Below are 22,441 nucleotides of genomic sequence, written 5' to 3' on the forward strand. Positions count from 1 at the left end.
GTCTGCCAGCACTGCGGCAACTAATGGGTGCCCCCACAGCCACGTTTCCCTGAGCTGAAGGTTGGCAACGTTTAGGGCTGGAATCCCAGGTTCTCTGGGTGGGCTGAAAACAGCACTGGCTTCTTTGCTTTGACCTGAACTAGACTGTTGCACTGGTTTAAGGTTTATTCCCAACTTTTGCATGGAATCAGGAAAGAAAAATCTGGTTAAATTTGCATTCTGGATCTGTGAGACCTACTTGTAATCAGATCCATCAGCCTACAAATGATAAAAAACTTCATAATGCTTTCTCTCTACGATGAAACTTTTAATGCTCATTAGCAATGCCATAAACTTCTGTGTACCCTGTCCCATCCCTAGTGTTGAAGATGGCTGAGCAGGACCTCAGCGACGTAAAGCATACATAGCAAAGCACACAAGCAGTGACTACTCCCCTTAGCTTTGGCTGGGCTTGTCCAAATTGTGGCTTGATGTGTTTAAGATCTTCATTGTCACTTGGAAATTATTGTCAAACTGTATTCCCTGTGCTGCACCAAAGCTGGACATTTGCCACAGCTTGGTCCTGTCTTTGATTTTAATGACTTAAGATGAGAGCCATCCATCTGTGGCATTTTAATTTCACCAGTATATTTTTTAAGACCTAACTGCATTTTTTGCTGTTTCGACAAATGCTCTTGCTGTGTGTGTTAGAAACTTTTACCATATCATCTGTTGTTTGATGATGTTTTGTCCTTGCAGCATGTAATTCTTCATGATTCCATGGTGTGTGCACCATGGTGGGAGAAGGATGGCATTTACCTTTAAAAAAGCACAGATTTCTGGCGCAGAGTTTTGTGGCTAATATTGCCATCCAGGATATAATTAGAAACAGTTTGTTTCATGTTGCCCGGATAGCTGTGGTGGCTCGAAATGCCAGCGGTGGCACTGCTGTGGAAAAGGCAATACACTGAACGTTGAAGCTGGGCAGTGGGCAGAAGCTCTTGGAGCTATTGCTGCCTGCCTGGGAGAGGCAGCCGCTCCGGGGAGCGTGCAGAGGGGTGTTCCTTTGGGATCCCAGCTGATGGATGGGGCCTCTTGAGCAGGAACAGACATAACCTCCCTTCAATGTCTTTCGCTGGGTGGTTTTTTTTCAGAGTGGAGTTTAATTTCTCGGTGCTGTTTATCTTCCATAACCAATTCTCAATAAGACCTTCCAGTTTATCTCTAGGTATGCACAGGTGTTATGTGTAATTTTTTACTTGGACTGAAGCCCCTTCTCATGATGTTTCTTCAATCTTTGCTGTTAGTGTCCCGGTGTCGGTGGCTTCATTGTGGACTGCAGGAAGAGAATGAATGTGACCAAATCTTTCAGATACAGCTGTCTTTTTTTGAAAAATAGTAGATTTTTTTAAACAGTGCTGGAAAGAGTTTTGTCAAGTGTTGCCGAAGACAGCTTACTAATTTTGTATTTCTTTTATTAGCCAATAGCCAGTAAGTTCTTTACGTGATGATTTCAGGAGTCAGTATTGAGGCCAGCTCTCCAAGGTGAGAGGAAGTCATTGGAAATTGGTGAAGGCTGTGCTGTCACTAAAGGGGTACTTTTCTTTTAGTGTCAGATAGCCAGTCAGACATAGCTTTCAAATTCATGTAGCACTTTGTACAGTGGAGTTTACATGGGGTGGTTTTAACCCTATGTTTGAGAAATTAATTTTCCTATGTTGGTACAAATCATAGTTGCTTCATATCAGTGCTCTTCTGGGAGTGGCTTAAATGTTTTAAACATCACTTAAGTCTTTCCAGCTTTTTCCTCAGGATCAGCAACTTGTTTTATGGTGCAGTGGATTCTGCAGCTCGATCTTGGCTCAGAAGTCTCATCCACTGCTGGGATATCTGGGTTTGGGTTTCTTAAAGAACAGGTCCCAGCTCTTCTCAGGTCTTTCCACACCAACTGTTTCTCTGAATGTGTCCAGTAGCCTGGAGTCTTTGGAGAGTTTTTAACTATCCACAAACTCTCTCTAGGTTGAATTCAGATTGCTGTTGTGCTCTTCAGACATCCAGATGGTCAAGAGCTGGAGAAGAGGACCTTCCCTGGGTTAGGGAGCTTCATTTCTCTTGCAAGGCCAGGTCAGCCTCTTCATTAATAAGCTCTCCAAGACCCCTTCCTCACTTCCCTAATGGGTGAGATTTTACAAGTACTTAGTGATCTGAAAGAAAACCCCCAAAATTTCCTAAGGATGTCTGCACTCATTAGATTGTGACTGTTTACATATTTATGGGTCTGGCATTATGTGAAGAACTGGTCCCCATTAGGCTCAGCGCAGTTATCACTGAGAATCACCACATCTCGTGGGTGATGGGATCCCACCTAACAGTGAACGTCACAGGTGATGAACATCCTCAACAGCTGTTAAAGGTGAGAAGAGTTGGGATGCCCAGAACCTGGTGAGACCAGCCTGTAGGAGAGGACTTCCCAACCTCTTGGCCGTTAGCAGAACCACTGAGCAACAGTCCTGCTAGCCAAAGTATCAGCCAGCGATGAGCAGGGTCAGAAAACCCACAGATCCCTGTAATACCATGGAAGATAATTTTCTGGCATTAAATGTGATAATATTCGACTTTTGTATAGGCTCTCTTAAGCAATTCCTCTGGTGCTGAAAGGCAGCGGGACTAGTGAGCTGTTTAATGGGGGACATTTGTATCCACTGCTATAGAACTAGCTAGTTTCTTGTTTAATCTGATGTGATCTTTAGCTGCTATGAAGCATTGGGTGTGTAGGTTAAAGCAATGCTACTTACTTGTTACAGGTTAAGGAGTGGCCTGCACTTTGATTTGGCTAATCTGGGGTGGAAGGTCTGGTGAGCTCTGAGAAGACAACTCATGGATTTTAATCTGGTGTTTTTCCAGTGAAAAACAAACAAAAAACCCTACTGTTTTGGTGTCTCTGGGAGCATTTTGTTAGACAGTTACTCAAAAAAGCCGTTCCAACAACTGAAATCAAAAATGCCATGGTGTGGAGAAAAGATTTTGGTTTGATTTGAAATGAAACATGTTCTCTTTTTCTCAATGAAATGTCCCTTTCCCACTGCCAAGTGTGCACAGGTTTGAATGAAGCATTTCGTTTGTATTTTTTCCCTCTCTTAAAAACAAGGCCATCGAGCTCACTTTTGAAGCAAGGTACTGCTCCAAAATGAACGTCTGACTACTTCTTTGTGAAACACTGGCACAAAATGTCTCACCCTTTCTGAAAAATCAGTTTCTCCCTCTGCCACCTCTTAACCCTTTCTCCCTTCCCGCCTGCTTTCGACTGAAACTACTTCATTCAAATTCACTCCTTCACTCAGATGTTTAGATCACCCTGAAATTGCATTTTTTTAGAGAGTAAACTGAGACATTTTGCTCCCCCCTACCGAGTGCGTACTGATGCTCCGCAGGGTGCAGTTATAGCTCTTACTTCCCTCTCGATATTGATGTTGCTGGGACTTTGATGGGGAAGTGAAAACCGGTTGCCTTATTGATGAAATCTTGATTGGCACTTAGAAATTCCCAACCAAACAGGGGGTTTAACTAACAGAGAAAAGAAAAAATCAGTAGACGATGGGATTTTTCCAGCTTCTGGCACTGCATTACAAACAACGGAGAGCGTGCATGGAGAATACTGCCCATTCGGCAGCTGAAAGGGTTTCTTTAATTCAACGAGGGACTGAAGTAACTTGCTCCAAACTGGTTTTGTTTGTGTTTAGCTGAATGAGGCAGTTCTACTTATGTCTGAATATACAATCACATTAGCAACAGTGTAAATTATGCTTGCGTGGGAAAGTCAGACCTCTTACATATACAGTGTGTTTGCATCAGTTTTCAACCATTTACCCATCATGTGCTGAATTTCTTTACCTTGATGATACATGGTTACCTCATGTAACAGCAATGAGGTCACTGTCTATGCGGTGGCATGGTATCTTCTACGTAGTTAAGTTTATTTAATGTTAAAATGATTATATTTAAATAATTCCTCTGCAGTTTGCCATTTGATTTGAAATTTCTGGAGCTGTGCTGGCAGGGAATTAGTCTAGAGTCATTCCTTAATCTTTCTAGAAAGGAACTTTGTCCAGAGGTTAGTAATACTCTTTCCTTTTTCCCTTTCCTGTCCCCTAACGCTGGAAACGCTGGAGCCGGTCTTTTCGAGCGCTACCCTGATGACATGGGTACGCTGGGCACCCCGCAGGCGTGCTGCCGTCTGGCTGGCAGCGTCGGCAGGGCAGTTCAGCACCGGGAATATTGGGGAAGGACCAGGTATTTGGACAGCAGATGCGGGTTCAAGCAGGTAGCAGAGTCCTTGTTCAGGTTAAAGGGAGGGAAGGAGGGGCAGAGCTGGTATCTTTGTTTTATGGGGGGTTTTAACAAAGGTAACACTCTCGCGGAAGGCTATTCAGGCTGACGTTTCCCTAGCATTTTAAATACCACCCCACTCCTCTCATTATAGCTGGGGATTTTGGCTCTCCCAGGGGGGAGGAGATGTTCTAAATGGGCTGCCAGGGAGGTGGATTTAATGCACTAGGAAGAACTGGCTTCAACAAGTTAAAAAGCAAAACAAAACCCAATCCTCCATTCCTATTTTTAGTGTTTATGACCAAGTATTTTTGCTTGGTTGCTCATTTTGAAAGGGTTTAGTGAGCCTGCCAGTTGATTGAAAGCTGTGTGGTGTGTGAGCTGGCCTGGCTGGGGAGCCTGCAGTGCATAGCGACGAGGTCGGAGCTGCGCCGGAGGTTTTTTTCCACTGCAGTTTGTTGAAGGGTAACGAAAATGTCCCCCGGGCAAAGGGGATGTTGGCTTCCCAGGTTGTGGTGATTCATCTTGTCTGGATAAGCAGTCTTCCTCCCACTCCCGCATTTTCATCTCCATCTACCTCACCCCTACTTCACCGTGCAACCAAATGCAGAACCTGCCCTGCATTGCACGGGCGATATTGCTGGGGGGGTCTCACGCAGCTGACCCCCTGCGAGGCATACCTGCTGGGCAGCATTAGCATTCGGTGCCCGTCCTCCTCGCGCTCTACAAATGGGTTATTCTCGTTATTAGGAGCTATGTCCCTGGCATATGGAGTCCGTGCGGTGCCTGCAGGCAGGTTTCCTTCCTGTTGGTGTTGGTAAGCAGCCCAAGTGCCTCCTGGCAATTAGCAGATCGTTACCCATAATGCGGCGCGCAGCGATGCAGCCTGGTGGGTTTTCTGGAGGTCACTCTGACCTAATTCACCCCCAGGAATTGTACAGCGCTGGCATGACTTACCAGTGCATTAACAAGCTGATGCTTCAGTACGAGGTTATTTGAGTGCTTCCACATTATTTTTCTTAGGTAAGAAATAGCCATTTTGTCTAGCGGCCAAGAATGGCTAATGGGGGTCAGTCTGGAAGAGGCGGGAGCAGAGTGTTGGCTGATTTGGAGACGGGACATTGCGGGCGTGTGGCCTTTCCTTTGGCTTTAAGTTTGGGGACCGTTTCTGATCCCCCGGGGTTGCAGATGCGCAGAGCCCGGTTTGCCGCCCTGTTTCTGTGTCACCACAGCATCTCTGCAGTGTGTCAGGCCTGTGCCTGAGCCCCCGCTGCTCAGCCTCGGCGGGGAAGACAGAGGGGGGCAAGACTGTGCCCCAGATCTGCCCCAGCCCAAACCCCCGGGTGATATGAAATGGAGGTGCAGATTTCAGCCCGTCCCAGGCGGTTTTGGAGGGACAAGTGTGCCTGGCCAGAGGGGGACACCCAAACAGCAGCGAGCACCCTGGCAGGGCTCATCATCCTTCTGGCAAACCTGAGCCCAGAGCAGAGGGCCTGGCTGCAGCACCACCAGCCAAAATCAGGCTGTTCTTCCAAGGCGGTGATTTGTATACACCAAAGTTAATTGTCGGCAGTTTTTAGAGGCTTTCAAAATCTCTAACTTCTGGTTTTTATTTCTCCCTGCTAAGATATGCATGGCTGGACTGTACATGCTGAGGAAGGGGGCTACGCAGGGAAAGGCACAGACAAACCTATCACAGTAAAACCATTTTAAAACATTTCTCAAGTAGTTTTCCTGTAAGACTTGTGGCATCTGCTACCAAGGGGATGGTGTGCGGGGAGGGGGTGATTTGACTGATGACACATTAGGATGCCCAGAATAATTCGCCCCTGGCTTCTTTCTTTGCATGCTCTGGAGGTCACCCCCAAATCCCACCCAGCTCCTCCCGCCGCCCCATGCCAGACAGTTACTCTGTCTTGTCTGCGGCTGATCTCCCTGGGTGCATGTGAGTTTGTGTATGCACAGATCCTTCATTCTGTTTGTGCACTTTGAGCCGTGCACTGCTCTCAGTGTACCTTCTGTAGCCCAGGCTCTTTGTCCTAGATGATGCTCGTGATGCTTTAAAACATTTCAGAGGAAATTATGCAGCATTGTAGAGTCAAAGCTGGGAGCGAGTTTCCTCAGGCAACAAAATTTTCCAGGGAGTGCTTCAAGCTGAGAGGTGTTTTGGTCAGAGCTTGTTGCCCCCCTGTGCCCTTTGGTGTTTGCATGGCTAAAGCAACAGCAGGGTAGTACAGGAGGGTGAGCTGCAAGTGCCACCTTCCACACATCACCGTTTTATAACTTCCTTGAGATCTCCTGCTTTAATTACTTTCAAACACAGGTCTGTCCTGCTTTCAGTTCCCATTGACTCCAATTACACCTGCCTAACTGTGACTGGGACTGAACCACTGTCTTTTGCAGAACGGTTTTATTTGTCCCTTGGGTGAGCAATTAAAGCGGGCTCTCTTCTACTGGTGCCAAATATTTGAGCAATTGCTTGTAATTTATGTCTCTTTTTCCACTGGAACTGGCAGTACCAAGAAGCAAACCACCACCTCCGGAGTGCAGCTGGCTGCCAGTCCCGGGTGCTAATGCAGCAGAGTGCCCCTTCCCTTTCTGCGGGCTCGGTTTAAGTTCTGTCCGTGTTGGCCAGAATGACTATAGGGCCAGGAAATGAAATAATAGGAACTATAAGCTCTTCTACAGCTGAATGGTTTCAGAGCTCCATCAATTATTAAAGACGTTAATTCTTCCACAATTACTGGCACATTGCGGAATATTAGATTAGAGGAAAGTTGGTCTCTGACCAAATCAGACTGACCAGCCTATTCACCGAGGCCTCCGAGTCCTTTCGGAATCTCTTCTGCAGCAGAGGTGGTAGTGCTGGAACACAGAGCCTCAGGCACTGGGAAAAACAGCCAGGTTTTCTCATTTCCATCAGGACACAGAAATTCACGGTGGTGATATTTCCTCTTCTCTTCTGTCTAATAGCAATAAAACCCAATGGTGCCTATGAGTGAGACTTCCTTTTTTGTTTGTTTGTTTTTCTTAAGAAGCTGGATTCAGCAAGGCTCTGTGCCAAAGAGGGCGAGACAAGAATGCTTCACCTGCAGCCTCTGACACCCACCCCTGCCCTGGCCGCTGGGAAAGCTGTTGTATTTTTCAGTAATGAAAAACTTCCCTGTATCGCAGAGGTACTGTGGCAGGTGGTGCCTTGGGTCCTCTCTCCACAAACACTTTTGAAGGCTTCTGTTTCTGAGTACCTCCACTTCATCAGGCAGGCATACAGCCCTGTATCGTAATTTCTTGACGCTGCAAGATAGGAAGGGCCAGGAAAATGCCAAGAACTCCTCAACCTCATCCCTTAGTAATGTTTGGTCTTCTTTTGCGAGTTGCAGCTCCTCAAGCCCTGGGATTCTGCCAGAGCTAAGCCTTTTGGTGTGCTTGGATGGTTTGGGTATTTAAGGGCCCTTTCTAATCCATCTGTTGTTGACGCTACATATCTGTAAGCATGCCTCCTTAGACAGACAAATGAGGGCTAAATTTTTATATCATAACCATAAAATCATATCCCTTATTAGAATTACAAGTTACCTTTCCCTTCTTTTGTATGAATAATGATAACAATTCTGCCTAATGATGGCAGTGGTCACAGCAATCCTTATTCAATCTTAGCAGGAGGAAATTTTGCAGTTTCTTTGCATGTAAAACTTCCATTATTTGGATGGGGTTCCTGTGACATAGGTCATTATATCCGTAATATGTATTTATAGTTGTTTAAAGACCTGAATAGTTTATGGAATAAATTCTGATGCGATATAGCCAGGAGCTCTGTGGGTTTTCATTATGCTATTGATTAAAAAGCCCACAACTAGACAGTGAAGATAAGGGAAAGAACTGGAAACTGTGCGAAAATTCCTTTTACTCTGTATAAATAATTTCACATTTGTTTTAAAAAAGGAGTCTTTGCTTATTTTTTTTCCTCAAGATAATCTCTGTCTTTGTTTGAAAAAGGTTATTGATTGGATTGTTAACTTAAATAGTCTGTGGCGGGTGTGACAGAGCACATGGCTGCAATTAATCTTGTGATGCAGAATCCATTATTGAAGAAGCACTAATGAGCCGTTCTAAGGCCTTCACTGGTCACAGAGCGCCTGGGAGCAGCAGATTGCTCCTGCCCTTTAATGTCAGTTTTGGTCTTTAGTGCTATACAGCCTGTGTAAGCAGAAGAGATTTTTAGATTTTCTTTGGGTTTTTTTTTGTGGTTTTTTTTTGGTTTTGTTTTTTTTTTTTTTTGATATTTATGTCAAAATTCTCCTTACTGCCAGCCTGAAATTGCACCAGGTGTGAGAGACAAGAAATGGTCTCTGAATGTGCTCACCCCCTACTCCTCCGACCAGATGTCTGGTGGACATAGTGTACAATTAAAGTCAGTGGCATGTGAAACACGGGTGTCACTATAAAATATAGTCTCAGTTGCAGGGTTCAGATCCAGAGGAGAGTTTCGACAAAGATAAGGGAGCTTTCATACCTGATCTATACTTTAAAATATTGCTTTAAGACAAAGGGATGAGCTGTTGGAAACCTTCTCACTGCAAGTTTTATTGTCTATGTTGTTTATAGCTGTTGCGGCATAGCAAAAGTTTGGGCAGAGAATAGTTATGGTAGATTAGAAACTGTCGACGTTAACATATCACCTTCTCCTTCAACAGAACTGCTCCCGGGGTGTATTTTAGAGGTCTGTCTATTGACTTTGGTGACACCATAAATATGTGTTACTTCTTCCCCCTGTTAGATCTGTGGAGTTGATACAGACATGTGAGAGTGATACAGAGTTTGCCAGGGCTGAGCCACCACTTGAATTATTAACTGACTTCCAGCTGCAGACTCTTTGCTGCACACCTTTGCCATAGCAAATGCCATTTATCACAAGATTAGTGAAATAAGACTGTTTCTTCATCTTGACCACGTAAGTGATGAAATTAAGCAGAAAAGACTTTCAGCTCTCTGGCTTGTGCACTACCACAGTGTCTGTAACTTGAGCTACATTTCGGACTGCTCTTTGTGTAAAACAAAATTGTTTGTGGATTGAACTAGCATTTTTTTTTTTTAAGGAAATTTGAATATCCCTATAGTAGCTAGACATATGCAGCTACAGGGCTTTGTCTTCAGCTATTCTGCCACAGAGGGAATGCCAAGAAGTGCTGTGATATGGAGCAGGGGTGGTGTTCACTAACACCACTCCAGGAAGTCTTGGACGTGTGAATTTTCTCATCGGTCATGAAAAACACTGGGTTTTGAACCAAAGTAGCAGGAAAACAAGGAGATTGTGAAAAAGGAGAACAGTGAGGGCAGGAAAAAGAATTGTCATGTTTTGAGTATCTACTGACATGCTTGCCATAAGCTACAGTGCCTTATCATGCTGCTGGTGTAAGTAAAAATAGTCTTTCCAACGACATTAGGTTGGGGTCATGGTACCACAAGGCATGTTGTTTAATGTTAAAGAGGATCTGACTTAGAGGCTGAAGAAAGACATGTCCACGAGATACTCTTTTTCCATTAGACATGCCATAAGCCCTGGGCTAACATAGAGCAATCTGTGGCTATGCAGACATGGCTGTGGGCATTTGTTGGACTCTTTTGTAGTCACAGCATTTGGAGAGAGTGCCCAATGGAGTGAATAAATTGGTATGTTTTTGCAAAATATTTCTGCATTGCTACTAAGCATAAGCCACCATGGCCATCGCTCCACTATTACTGTTTTTTTAAGCAGTTGTCAGCCCGCAAGAGCCCATTTCTTTTAGGCTGCGGTGGGCGTGGTCCTTAAGAAGGGCTCCGCAAAATAGGATGGATCACTTCAAGGATGAGGCACCATCAATACGAGATGCAGCACAGAAAACCTGCAGAGGTGTTTCTGAGGCAAATGAGGAACGAGACAGTCAAGACTGATAGCTGGAAGAGAGCAGCAATGGCTGCGAAGGGACAGAGATAAAGTAGTGAACAGAACCTGACCTTCATGTCGTTTGAGAAAGGGAGAGCCTTTAGCTGGAGTCTCTGCAATGAGCAATGTCTGTACACAGGCAAGTAAGCACATGAATACATGTATGCATTTAGCTGTGATCTATTTCTGTAAGTTTAATTCCATTCTTTCTATTTCTTTTCAAATGGGACTGAAGCTATTTAACTCTCTGATTAACTCGCCTCCCTGTATGAGTTGTTTTCTGTGATATATTCTAGCACTGTACAATCTTTCTGAAAGCCAACTCTCTGCTGTTGGGATGAATTCCTCCCTGATGTGTAGTGTGGCACATTTGTTCTATTTACTGGTGTTGGAATGAGGTTCTGCATTTGCTGTAAATCAGATCTGGAGGAACATTTCAGTGTCATGTCAGGTTCTGCTAGTTTGGTAGTATCGGAAATTATATGAGGTCCTCTCAGCAAGAAAAGGTATCATGTCACATCTTCTGCACAGTTGCAGTTTCAAGGTCCCCAGAAATTTAGTTTGGACTTGGTCCACTGTAAATCTCAGTAAAATCTGACGCTTGTTTTGTGCTGACATTTCAAGGGCTCCAAACCCCAGTGATCTTCTTAGCCCATCTGAGCTCATCAGTACTGTCAAAACATTTCTTTGTTCAAAGGCTTAAGAGTGATATGAGCAATGTCACTGATCTCTCCTTCCTTAAATATCTCCTTTATTTTCTATTCAATTTCCTTAATAACTTATGTACACACATTTCTTTGCTGGACAGGCTTAGTTTTCGTATCACAACCATGCGAACATAACTGGAGAACAAAAATCCTTATTACAGCATTTGGTGGTATCATGGACACATAAAGAAAATATATTCCCTGCGGCATTATTGCCTTACCCAGAAACTCTCAGCAACTGTTTGCTTCACTGGCTGGAAAATACAAAAGCTTCTTTTAGGGTGGTGATGGGTGATGTGACAACACAGCAAAATACTGCTGGTAGGTTTGGTAATGAAGATAGCACATCTATGCTCACATCTACTGTAGCCTTGCCTTTTTTTTCTTACTGGAGAAGCAACCTTTCTTTCTTCAATCTTAAAAAGACACTTGAGGCTGGTGGAGGTGGAAGAGATTTTTTCATAGCCATTTGCTGTAGTCTAAGAACAGCAGATCGGCTAGAGGTGAAAAAACCCCGCGCACCTGATGGTGTAAATTTCTAGAAGTAGCATGCGGTAGTGCTGGATGCGTGTACCTGTATTTCTGTTTTTTCTACAGATGAGTAATTAGCTATCCCTGTCCCATGCCCCCCACCCCTGCCTACGCACAGTGTCAGTGCCTACGTGTTCAGGGAGGGATGCTCAGTACGGGGCTTTCTGAGAAGGCAAGCGGTAGCTTATTGCAGGTGACGTAGGGACTTCCTTGGCCTGATAGCCGTGGTTTGGGAGTACAGTACTTGATTTCAGCGGTATATTTTTCTTGTTTTGTTTTGCAGAAGGAACACTGATCCTACATTTGGTTTGTTTGTTTGTTTGTATTTTCCCCTCCAGAAAGCCCATTGCTGACCCTGCTACTGTGATACCGCTGTTTTGCAAAGCTGGAGTCAACACGCATGTAGGGGTGGGGGTTGTAACTCTGGCAATTTGTCCTTCCCGATTAGATGTGACTGTTCTGCTAGCTTTCCCTTCTTTATTCCTTTCATTTAGTTCATTGTGGGAATTGGCTTGGGGTTTTTTCCTTTTGGTTTCTTGTTTTGATCCTGGAAGGTTAGCTGTGCAATTTGGTTTCTTCTGTGCCAACCAACTTTAGTGGCAGAGCTCTTAAAAAAAGGAAAAGCTGTACCCTTCATCCTGTCTTGCTTCTTCTCTGTATGCTACTGCTTCCATTTAAGCAAAGTTTACAGAATTGCTCCACCCATTTGGACACCAGGAAGGGAACCTCTGAAATGGAGAATAACCTCATTTTCACCATGTCCTTCAGTCTGGTCAAAACAATGCTAATTGAAACTGTAGTTCAATTTCTGTTAAAATGGATGGGCGCTCTCTTTGGAATTGGGTTTGTTTCTGATTTCATCCTTTCTCTTGTTTTCTTTCAAAAAAAAGCCCCGCAAAAACCAAACCCAAAGACAAACCATTTTTAAGAGCTCTGAATAAAACTGCTTTGCCAATGGGGAAAGGGTGGGGATGACTCTGATTTTCTCTTGTGCCCGGCAGCGAAAGGGTTAATGCCTGCTTTCCTCTTTGGTATCTGTTAGTTGCAGCCCATGTTGTGATCAGTCCATGTCCATGTGCGTTTTGTTCCCAAATTTAACACCGGTTAATTAACGAGCAATAAGTGAGCCTTAACAATGACAGTTGTTTCCGATCTTCCTCAGGACACCCGACCTGCCTGCAGTTCACCACAAACATGACTGAGGCTGTTAAAACCTATCAGTGGCAGTGCATTGAGTGCAAATCCTGCAGCCTTTGTGGGACCTCTGAGAACGATGTGAGTTCTTTTACCTTTTTGTGCAAATAAGCGTCACTGCAAGCTACTGTCCTGTCTGCCCTTGAGGAGCACGTGGCAATGGTGTGGGTCATGGCTTTGCTGCTCCTTCCATACATCCCCGAGGAACAGCCACTCCTAAGAACAAGGATGGGCTTCTCCCCAGTGCCCCCGTTCAGCCATCTCTCTCTGCTGAAATTACCATGGGTATCACGTAGGGCCACTTGACGATACTTGTGGTTTGTATACTTACCCAATAGAAATTAGCTGGAGGCCGTGTCACAGGGACCTGCAAGAGAGTAATATTTCAATATGGTAGTCAGGAGTAGATGTGAATGGGTGATAACCTGAGAGGTGGCAGGCATGTTTCTTCTGTCCCTAATTTTGCTTACTTTCTCGGCATGATTTTTTAATCTTAGTAACAAGACTTGGGAAACAAGAAAGTATTTGACCTGGGATGGCCAGGCCTCTCTCTAGTTACCTCATCACCTGTCCTACTGATTTCTAAACCGTGATCCAGAGCCTGCAGCTGAGCAGTGTTCTCTCTGCGGGGTTTTCAGGTAAAATCTGGTGCTAAAGGTCCTTGGTAGTCTGTGAGAAACTTGGAGAATTGACAGTAGCTGGAGAGCTTTGGAGGCAATTAGCTAACACTGCATTCCCTATAGGAGAATAAATTTGAAGCCTGAGATTTTGTTTTGCTTTAGTAGTAAATAAGGAAATCTGAAAACACAGAGCTGTTCTGTGCTAGGAATCACAGGATACTTCAGCGCAGCTTTCCCCCCCCCCCCCCCCCCCCAGATACATGAAAGAGCTACAGACCACATGGTGGGATCGTGTAATTTCCATCTATTTCACAGAGCATTTACTCAGCTGAGTTTTGGAGAACTGGCTAAGTCCAGGCTTTTCACGAGACAGGTTTCCCTGAAGGGATGAGATCCAGCACACGGTCACATTGGAGCCCAGCAAGGCCTGTCCTCTTCTCTCAGTACAGCATATCCCCAGCCTCATGACTCCTGCATCATGAGGCCACCTTGGAGAGGAAGTCCTCCACCTCTCAGAGAGATCTTCCAGTTAGAAACTGAACTGCCTTCATGATGAGAAGAGGGCTCTCTGCAGCCTCTCAGAAATATGGTGGTCGACTGTGGATGCACAAATGTGATGCCTGTAGCCTTTTACTTTCCCAATAGTCTCTTAGTCTCTATGTTGGAGCTCTCTGTTCCTAGCTGAGCATTGCTGGTTACCATGCTTATGTTTTCATCTTGGCAAGAGACTAATTTACATCATTTTCTCTCTTCTCCTCTCCTTCTCTCCCTGTTTCCCTACTGTCTCCCCAACAACCCTGCCTCAGGACCAGCTGCTCTTCTGTGATGACTGTGACCGTGGCTATCACATGTATTGCTTGAATCCACCAGTCTTTGAGCCCCCAGAAGGTAACATATGTTGGAAGTCTCATTTGAAAATCACAATAAAGTCCTTGTGGAGAAGGGAAGAATTTCAGAAAGGTGGCCTGGGCCATTCAGGATTAAGGAAGCAGTAGCAAAGCAGAGGCAGGTAGCACCGGAAAGAAAGAAAATTAATAGACACGGAGGTCTAGTGTGATCTGAGATGTCCTGTTCAATCTTGCCTGGTCTCTACCTCCTTTTCCAGGACATGGCTCTTTTGTGGGTCATGGGTACCTTTGGATGTTCCAGATGGCATTGGACACCTCAGTTTAGTCAACTGAATTGAGCTTCTATGAACTGTGACTTTGGACTTTCTAAGAAGTCAAAGTCCCACAGAGAAAGCCCCAGACAGGGAGGTCCTTTCTGGAATAGCTGAGAGTCTGCTGTCAGGAGACTGGATTAAGAGGAATGACATTCCTTGTTCTCTGGTCTGTCTGTGCCTCAGAAGGATGAGAGTTTTCCGGTCTGTATTACATTTGGTATGTAGTTATGTCCTCTGCAGGAGATTCAATCTGGCTATAGTACAACTGGTTGTAGTTTGTCACTTGGTTGTGGAGCAGAGGAACTAGTCTTTTACCACTATTGATTCTCTGACTAAAATCTGCAGAGAGCAGTAGAATTGGAGAAGGAGACATGTGAGTGCAAATGACTGCTCTTTTACATGAGGGGTAAGACAAGAATAATTACAAATCAATCGTGCATTCAGGAACTAAATGTTTCTAACTTTGATAAAGAGGAAACTAAATCAGGAGGGGAAAATTTTGAAATGCAACTAATAGTTAGCTAAAGGTTTCTGTTTGATTGGGAAGTAGTGTATTGAAAGTATGAAAAAATAAAACACCTAGTGGCAATGCACACCCCGGCTGTGTTGTAACGTGTAGAAAGCTTATGTGCACACCACCAAGGGCAGCAGAGCCTGCTTCAGAGAAATACAGGCGATTCCAAAGTTAGGAATATATTATATCCTATTCAAACCAATCTTGACATAAACTCTGAGTGCCTGGATTTTATGTCATTCCTATAAGAAGGATTTCTTCATTTGCAGGGAGCTGGAGTTGTCATTTGTGCCGGGAGCTGCTCAGAGAGCGAGCATCAGCTTTTGGCTTCCAGGCCTGAGGAGCTCCAGCAGTCAAGAAACACTTTGTTCCTGGCGTTGCCATACCAGCACACAATTCCCATCCAGAACACAAAGACACAACCCACATCAAAACGAATGGACACTCAAATACAGGAAGAGGTATCTGTGGTATTCACTGTCACTAATGCCATACCTCCTGGGCTCTGCTGGAAGGATCATGTACTTTCCCGATGCTCCGGATGAAATCTCTTCACTGCTATGCATGGTTGCTGCTTACTGTTACAGGCTCACATGCATTATAGAAGGGGGAGGGTTATATCGACACAGAGAAATCAATTTTGTGTGGCCTTGTGCTTTCTGTTTAGTCTTCTTTTCAAAGAAGAAGTAGTAAAATATCTCCCAAGGAATTATTGGTGAATACTTGGGCTGAGAGCAGCACCAGTTGTTTCTCTTCACAGGCTTGACTGGAAATCTCTTTACTGCAACTACTCGGTATCTGTCGGGGGGCTTTGAGAATTTCATTAGTTCAATATTTCCCAGGTCATGAACAATGCGTTGTCACCGAGAGAAGCACTGATCAAAAATTTTGGGGGTGACAATTTCTCCCTTGGATCGAGTGCTTTGATTTGGCAGATCTTTAGAAATCTGGTTTTAGTACCTCTGAAGGAAGAACAGTACCAATGTGTGCACACATAGAGGCTTAGAAAAGCCTACTACTGTATTTGGTATTTCAGGATATTCAGGCCCACTGTCCCATTGCAATGCCAATGTCCAATCCAGACTCATCATTTTAGGTTTGTTCAGGAAATTGGGAATGGTTATATATTAAATGACTTGCTGCTTAGCTCAGAAAACTGAACAAAAGAAAAACATCATCTTAAGTTGATCATAGAAAGTAAAATTGTCAGTTTTCTGAGCAATCTAAAGTAAGCTGCAAAAATGAACAACTTTGGCTTAGGGTCAAATGAAGCACTTTTGATTATTTTTTTTTTAATTTCTAAACTAAAGTGTTCTGCAACTGAAAGTTGCATTTTATTCTGAGAATTGCCTAATCAGGACTTCCAGCGTTTCCAAAGTGCTGTTTTTTATCAAAGTCACTATCAAGATCTAGCTGAATTTTCAAATAATTTTGCCCCAAAATTCTCTGAATTATCTGCAACCGCATTTTTGGCAAACATGATAATTTGTCAGAAAACCTTCTCCAGCTCTAAAGAAGGGAATAATTTACTGAACCTAATATAAAAAGAAAGATTTTCATAATTATTTAAAAATTTAAATATAAATACTTGTACTTTATTTAAACAAACCTCTACATGTGAACTGAAGAAACACTAAGCAAGAGCATCAGTTGAAAAAATATTATTACAGTTGAGTCTCTTTGAATGATTTAAGACATCACTAGGAGGACAAGTGAGTACATCAAAAAATTTCTACCAGATACATCTTTAAGCTTAAAACCTGCAACTCCCCAAACTGCCAAGTAGCCCAGAATGACCATTTTCTTGGGTACGATATATATTACTTTCTATGCATAGATTTAAGTGGGTTTATAATATAAAATTATGAGAGTCCCAAGCAGCATGTGACTCGGGTTGCTTGTACAAGTAGGTAAGGACACTGAAGATTATATTTGGCATATTTATATTGGTTGAAACTTTTCTGCAAAATTAAATGTCCCTGAACACTTGAAAGGACATTGTGAAAGAATACTGGTGAGGTAATTTTTCTTCCTTCTGCTAATTACACTTAGTTAGAATGAGCTATACTGACCTAATGCACTTTCCCTCATTATTTAGATAGTTTCTTCACCTTTTGCATTTTGTTCAGCTTGCACACCGAAAGTAGCCGTGTCAGCTGCTGGATTCTCCCACATACTGTTTCAGCCTCTTCTCAGGCTGCAGCAGGAGTATTTTAACCTGTTAGAAAAAGATTTAGAAAGTATTTGTCCTAGTTGTACTGGACCAAATCTCTCCTGGAGCAGCTGCACTGGCTGCCTGTGAAATCCATTCACTACCTTAGTCTTTCCCTGTGACAGTGCCTCAGACAAGCCAAGGGTACAAAGAAATTTGAGCATCAGGTGTGGGGAGGGGAAAGCGGGAGCCTGTGGCCCTGCGTTAGGTGTCTGGTACCTGTTGGGTCAAAGCTCTAGAAAAAAATGTAAAATGAAGTGTCATGCTCCCAGTCTGGAAGTGCCCTGGCCCCGGGGAGCACGTGGGGGCCACAGCTTGCCCGCATGAGCCTTTGCACCCGTCTGCTGCTGTGGTTGAACCCTGCTGGCCTGGCACCTTGGGACCATCGCACGGTTCAAGCCGGTACAAATTCCTGTTGCTGCTGTGGCCAGGAGTGCAGGTATGTGTTCACCAGGAGCTGAGAAGTGTGTGCACTGGAGGAAAGTTTTACGGTGGTGCTGGCTGTGGGAGCAGCAGAGGTGGGTTAGGGCTTGGGTTGGTGCTCAGCTGACAAGCCTGCTGGGCTTGGGGAGCTCTGTCGTAAAAACGGCCATCACCTCCCAGCTTCCCGGTATTTGAATTGGCCTTGGAAGAGGAGTAGGACAATGGAGAGGAAAATGCATGTTGTTTTGGACAGTGTGTAAGGGAGACAAGGGTGGCTCATCACGTAAGTCTCGGGTAGTCCTGTTGGTGGGACCAGCTGGTACAGAAAATCAGTGCTCTCCATCCTGGTGACGGAGATGGTGCTAAATGGGCTGTGCTCTGCACACACACCTGCATTCCTATTTTGTGGTTTCGATCCGTAACACTGACTGTTTTCTCCTCCTACAACCATTCTGCAGTGAACAGTGTCTTTCGTGTTTGGAAATATTCCTCAGCTGCCACGCCGAAGTTTATTACTAATGAAATATAATGGAAGGAGAGATTGCTAGACCTTCAACTGCAAAATATTGTTTGCTGTTTGAGATTGGTGTAACAGGGTACTTGCTCCAGCTGCGTTTCATCTCCTTGGCTTTGTGCTGTGTTGCTGTGTAGCCAGACAGCTCCAGGTGACTTTGGCAGCAGATGAGATGCCAGCTCTCCCGTGCTGAGAACTTCCTCCAGCTACAGCCTCCCTTCTTCACCAGCTCAGTCTAAGATAAGGGGCTGGGACAAACCTCTCAGTGACATTTTTAGCAGGCATTCAGAGCCCTACGTCTTGGTGCACTTTAGAAATATTAATTTATGCACCAAGAGAACAATGCTGTACCTGCTCTACTGCAATGTGGAGAGGCTGTGGCACAGCCATGGGGGGTGAGGAAGAGGCATTTAGAACTTCTGATAATGGATTCCCTGTCACCTGGTACCCCCTGGGGACAGCCTTCCTGCATGGCTGCAGGGATGAACGACTGGGGTGACACCATCCGCTCTCTGGCAAATCTCGAGACCTCTTGTAGCAGCGGTCTGGTCTGGGCAGTAAACGCAAGGACTCTGGCACTGCATGCGTCTCTCTCTTGCTCTGGCAGGACATGCAAGTTTGCTGGCAGGCCCTGAGGTGGTCAGACTCTGGTGTGTTTCAGATCTCTTCTGTGCAGGCAAGGCAAGCAATATTTTAGCACAGATCAGGGCAAACTACCATGGGAGATGATAGATCCTGCATCCCTTGAAGTCTTCAAATCAGGAATGGGCAGCTTCCCAGAAGATGTATTTTAATTAAATGCAATCTTAGTTAATCACAGGAATGTCTGACTGAAAAAGGCTTGTGTTATAGAGGAAGTCAGGCTGGATGATGTAATTGTTCTTCCTGTCCTTATTATAAAAACAGATGTTTACTGTGGGAGGGGATGTATTTAAATACAAGCTGTGTCTGCATAATGGCCTTAAAGTATGTTAGTTAAACATACTCACGTGATCCTTCTCATTTTTAACCCGTTTTGGATAACCTAAAAAAGGTCGGTTATAGCAAGTTACCTTACTGATGCAGTAAATTGCTCATGACCTCCTTCATGCCCACGATGGCAGCTACGTTGGTGTTAGCTACCTCAGGCTGTGCCAGAGATTGAACAATCCAGACTGAATTGCGGTGAAACCATGTCTTGTTTCTGGCTTTCCCTTCATCGCATTTGTGTTGCCCAGTTTTCTGCCCCATGGTGGGAAGACTGGCTGAGGAAGGGAGCTGCTGCAGCAGCAGCCTCGGAAACCAGAGGGGTGGAGAAATGGTCATAAAAAGGGGGTGCACCCAAGTCGTGCCACTGAGGAGGTGAGCTCCTGTTATCATCGCAGAGCCCCCCCTGTAGCTCAGAAAAGGAGATACCTTTAAGAAATATGAGATAGGTCCCGTTCTGCCTCCTAACTGTACTTCCATAGACATGTATTTGGACTGAGTTTACAGCATTTCTGTAAATGTACCTTAGGCCAGTTCTTGAGCTAGGAAAGCCACTGTTCAGTGTGTTCTTTTGAAGCAAATATTGCTCTAAATAACTTTGCAATCAGCTTGCTTTAAAAGGAGCTTAGTAAATTCTGCCCCAAAGGAAGAATCTCCTGCACCGTGCAGTGTTATGGGGCTGTTGCCTGTTCTTTACACCTACAGCATGTGTTGTGACAGGGGTCATTTGGGAGGTGAGGAGTGGATGGGGGTAGAAAGGAATATTAATTAAGCTTGTCACTGCCGGAGGGATGCTTTGAATTGTGCGCAAGTAAATTCCAGGTAGAGCTGGGCATGACTTTTCTGCATGGAATAAATTTATTCTTAAAAAATGTGCTGTTCAGAGAACCACGATTATTCACATATCCAAGTTCAATCTGGAAAATTATTTCATACAAAAAATATGGAGGGAATATCGGAGGAGTTGAAAATGCTTGTTTCAATCTTTTTAGGCTGAATCACTTCAATATTTTAACTTCAAAGTTAATTTAATTTCAAAATAAAAAAATTAAATAGCCTTCATTTGACATAAAACATTTAATGTGGGACTCAAAAGTATTTCAGGTCTATCTGAATTGAAATTTTCCGAATTTTCCAATTTAGTGTCATATCCACCACTGTGTATCTGCTTGATTCAGTTACAGCATGTCAAGAAACTGCATTAGAGAAAACTTTACAGTATCTACTTAAAAGAAAGTTAGCAGCTATGGAGGAATAAGAATCTTCTATATGATGCAACTGGTTCATCTAAAAGTAAAAGAAGATAAACAAAATGGAGAAAAATGTAATTTTGAATGCTAGAAGCACTTTCTTAGAGTAAGACATCTTGGTTGATCTTACTTGTCTGTCTATCTAATCAGTTGGAAATGCCAACTGCTGGTCTACAAAACTGTCTTTCAGGGCAGAAGGGGAAAATGCTTTATGTTTTCCTGATATATAAAAAAACGGGACAGAGCAAATGAGACTATATTGGGAAAAATTTGGCACCAGTCTGGGAGGGCAGAAAATTCACATCTTCAGGAGGAGATGATTAAAAGATGGATTGTTTTGTCAATTTTGTTATGGGAGGCTGTGGGTTGGACAAGAGGAGGTCCTCACCTGAAATTTTAACAGTTGACCAGATCTACATTTTTGTGAAAATAAGTTCCGTAGAGAGGAGCAGGCAGACAGGATGGGAAAGCCCTCTTCTCTAGCCAGTTCTGGGTTTGTTACGGTCTTAGCATCTCATACTTTTGCTTGATATACTACATGGCAGGACGCAGGCAGTACGCGTTCATTTTCTCCAGGCAGCTGGGCAGGGTGACCACCACTGCTGGGGCAGGAGCAGGCACGTGCTGTCCCCCTCCTGCCCCGTCCCCCTCAGCATGGGGGGTCTGTAGGAACCACCTGCAGCCAAGGAGGCAGAGGTGCTCACGTGCTCATCGCCAAACTTAGGCCCCGGTTGACAGCAGCTGACCCGGGTGGGAGAGAGCCCATCCATCCATCCATCCATCCATCCATCCATCCATCCATCCATCCATCCATCCATCCATCCATCCATCCATCCATCCATCCATCCATCCATCCATCCATCCATCCATCCATCCATCCATCCATCCATCCATCCATCCATCCATCCATCCATCCATCCATCCATCCATCCATCCATCCATCCATCCATCCATCCATCCATCCATCCATCCATCCATCCATCCATCCATCCACCCACCCATCCATCCACCCACCCACCCATCCATCCATCCATCCATCCATCCATCCATCCATCCATCCATCCATCCATCCATCCATCCGCGCTGCGGGCTGTGCCAGCCTGTCCGCTGGAATGGGGAGTCAGAGCTGCCCTGAGCTTGTCTGGAAGCGTGACATTTCACCGCGCCTAACCGGGGCTTATTTCCACTTACAACAGGGACTGCGGCACCGCTATGGGCAGGTACCCAAACTGTCTGTGCCTCGCTTCTGGAGAAAAGGCAGGATGGCAATTCTTAGCTGTTTCTGTAAAGCACTTGGAGCCCACTAACCGCGTGCAAGCGCCGAGTGCTGCCATTTACTGCAGCGCTGCAGAGCCAGGCTGTGGCGGAGCGAGCAGAGCCAGCTCCCCCGCGCTGTTCCTTATGCCAGTTATTTCTGCCAGCCACGGGCCCTGACGCTGCCCCGGGGGAGATGGGAGCAGGTGACAAGCCAGGAGCTGGATGCTGAAGGTCCAAGACCCTGCAGAGGAAATGAAAAGTTTTAGTTACTGTGGCTGTGCTTCTCCTCTGGTCAAAGAGGGCAGGCGCTGGGACTGGCAGGCAGCCAAATCTATCTTCAGTGGTGATATAATTACTAACAACGACCTCCAGCCCTGGCAGTAGTTAAATGGTTTTTCAGGGCAGGCACCAAACCCGATCTGGTTTCCATAAGATAACCTCAGTTTTGCTGGAGGGGCAGGGCGAGGAGGGTGGGGGGATGTCTCTGGTCTGAAGGGGACTGATTTACAAGCGCAGCTGCCCAGCCCGCTCCCCGCTGTGTCGCCCCTGTCCGCACAGGCTCGGGCAGCCTCCCCCCGACCAGCGCCAGGGCCAGAGCATCGCATCCCTGCTCCCGGGGAGCGGTTTTGCAGGGAGGGTGCTGGGGCTGTGCCAGCCCTGTCCCCGGCGGTGCCGGACGGGGCGCAGGGTCTCCCCGTGCCGCGGACAAGGGCAAGGATGACCCACGCTGCCAGGCCGTGTCCCCGGCCCCCGGGGGGGACGGTGGCTCTCTTGGAGGAGCCAGGCTGCGAGACGTGCAAGCACAATTTGGCTGTCCCGATGGGCAGGTCTTAGCATGGGTCTGTTATGGTCCTGTCCCTCCA

The 22,441-nt window shown here is 45.2% G+C and overlaps 1 protein-coding gene across 11 annotated transcripts in view; it reads left to right on the forward strand.

Moving 5' to 3' along the window:
• DPF3 (double PHD fingers 3) overlaps nucleotides 1-22,441 on the forward strand; it is a 202,302-nt gene that overhangs the window by 172,473 nt on the left and 7,388 nt on the right. For 8 of the 11 annotated variants that reach the window (XM_032984738.2, XM_032984732.2, XM_032984734.2 and 5 more), the window contains 3 exons: nucleotides 12,629-12,741; nucleotides 14,087-14,168; nucleotides 15,226-20,754. In XM_032984738.2, coding sequence (XP_032840629.1) covers nucleotides 12,629-12,741; nucleotides 14,087-14,168; nucleotides 15,226-15,296 — 266 coding nt within the window. In that variant the 3' untranslated portion in view covers nucleotides 15,297-20,754. Of the gene's footprint in view, nucleotides 1-11,749; nucleotides 11,875-12,628; nucleotides 12,742-14,086; nucleotides 14,169-15,225; nucleotides 20,755-22,441 lie in introns of those variants that run through there. The other 3 variants (XR_004405963.2, XR_006165130.1, XM_032984741.1) reach the window with 3 other exon arrangements.

Source organism: Tyto alba, unplaced genomic scaffold, assembly GCF_018691265.1.
Source record: "Tyto alba isolate M040663 unplaced genomic scaffold, T.alba_DEE_v4.0 Super-Scaffold_18, whole genome shotgun sequence".
Classification (NCBI taxonomy): Eukaryota; Metazoa; Chordata; class Aves; order Strigiformes; family Tytonidae; genus Tyto; species Tyto alba.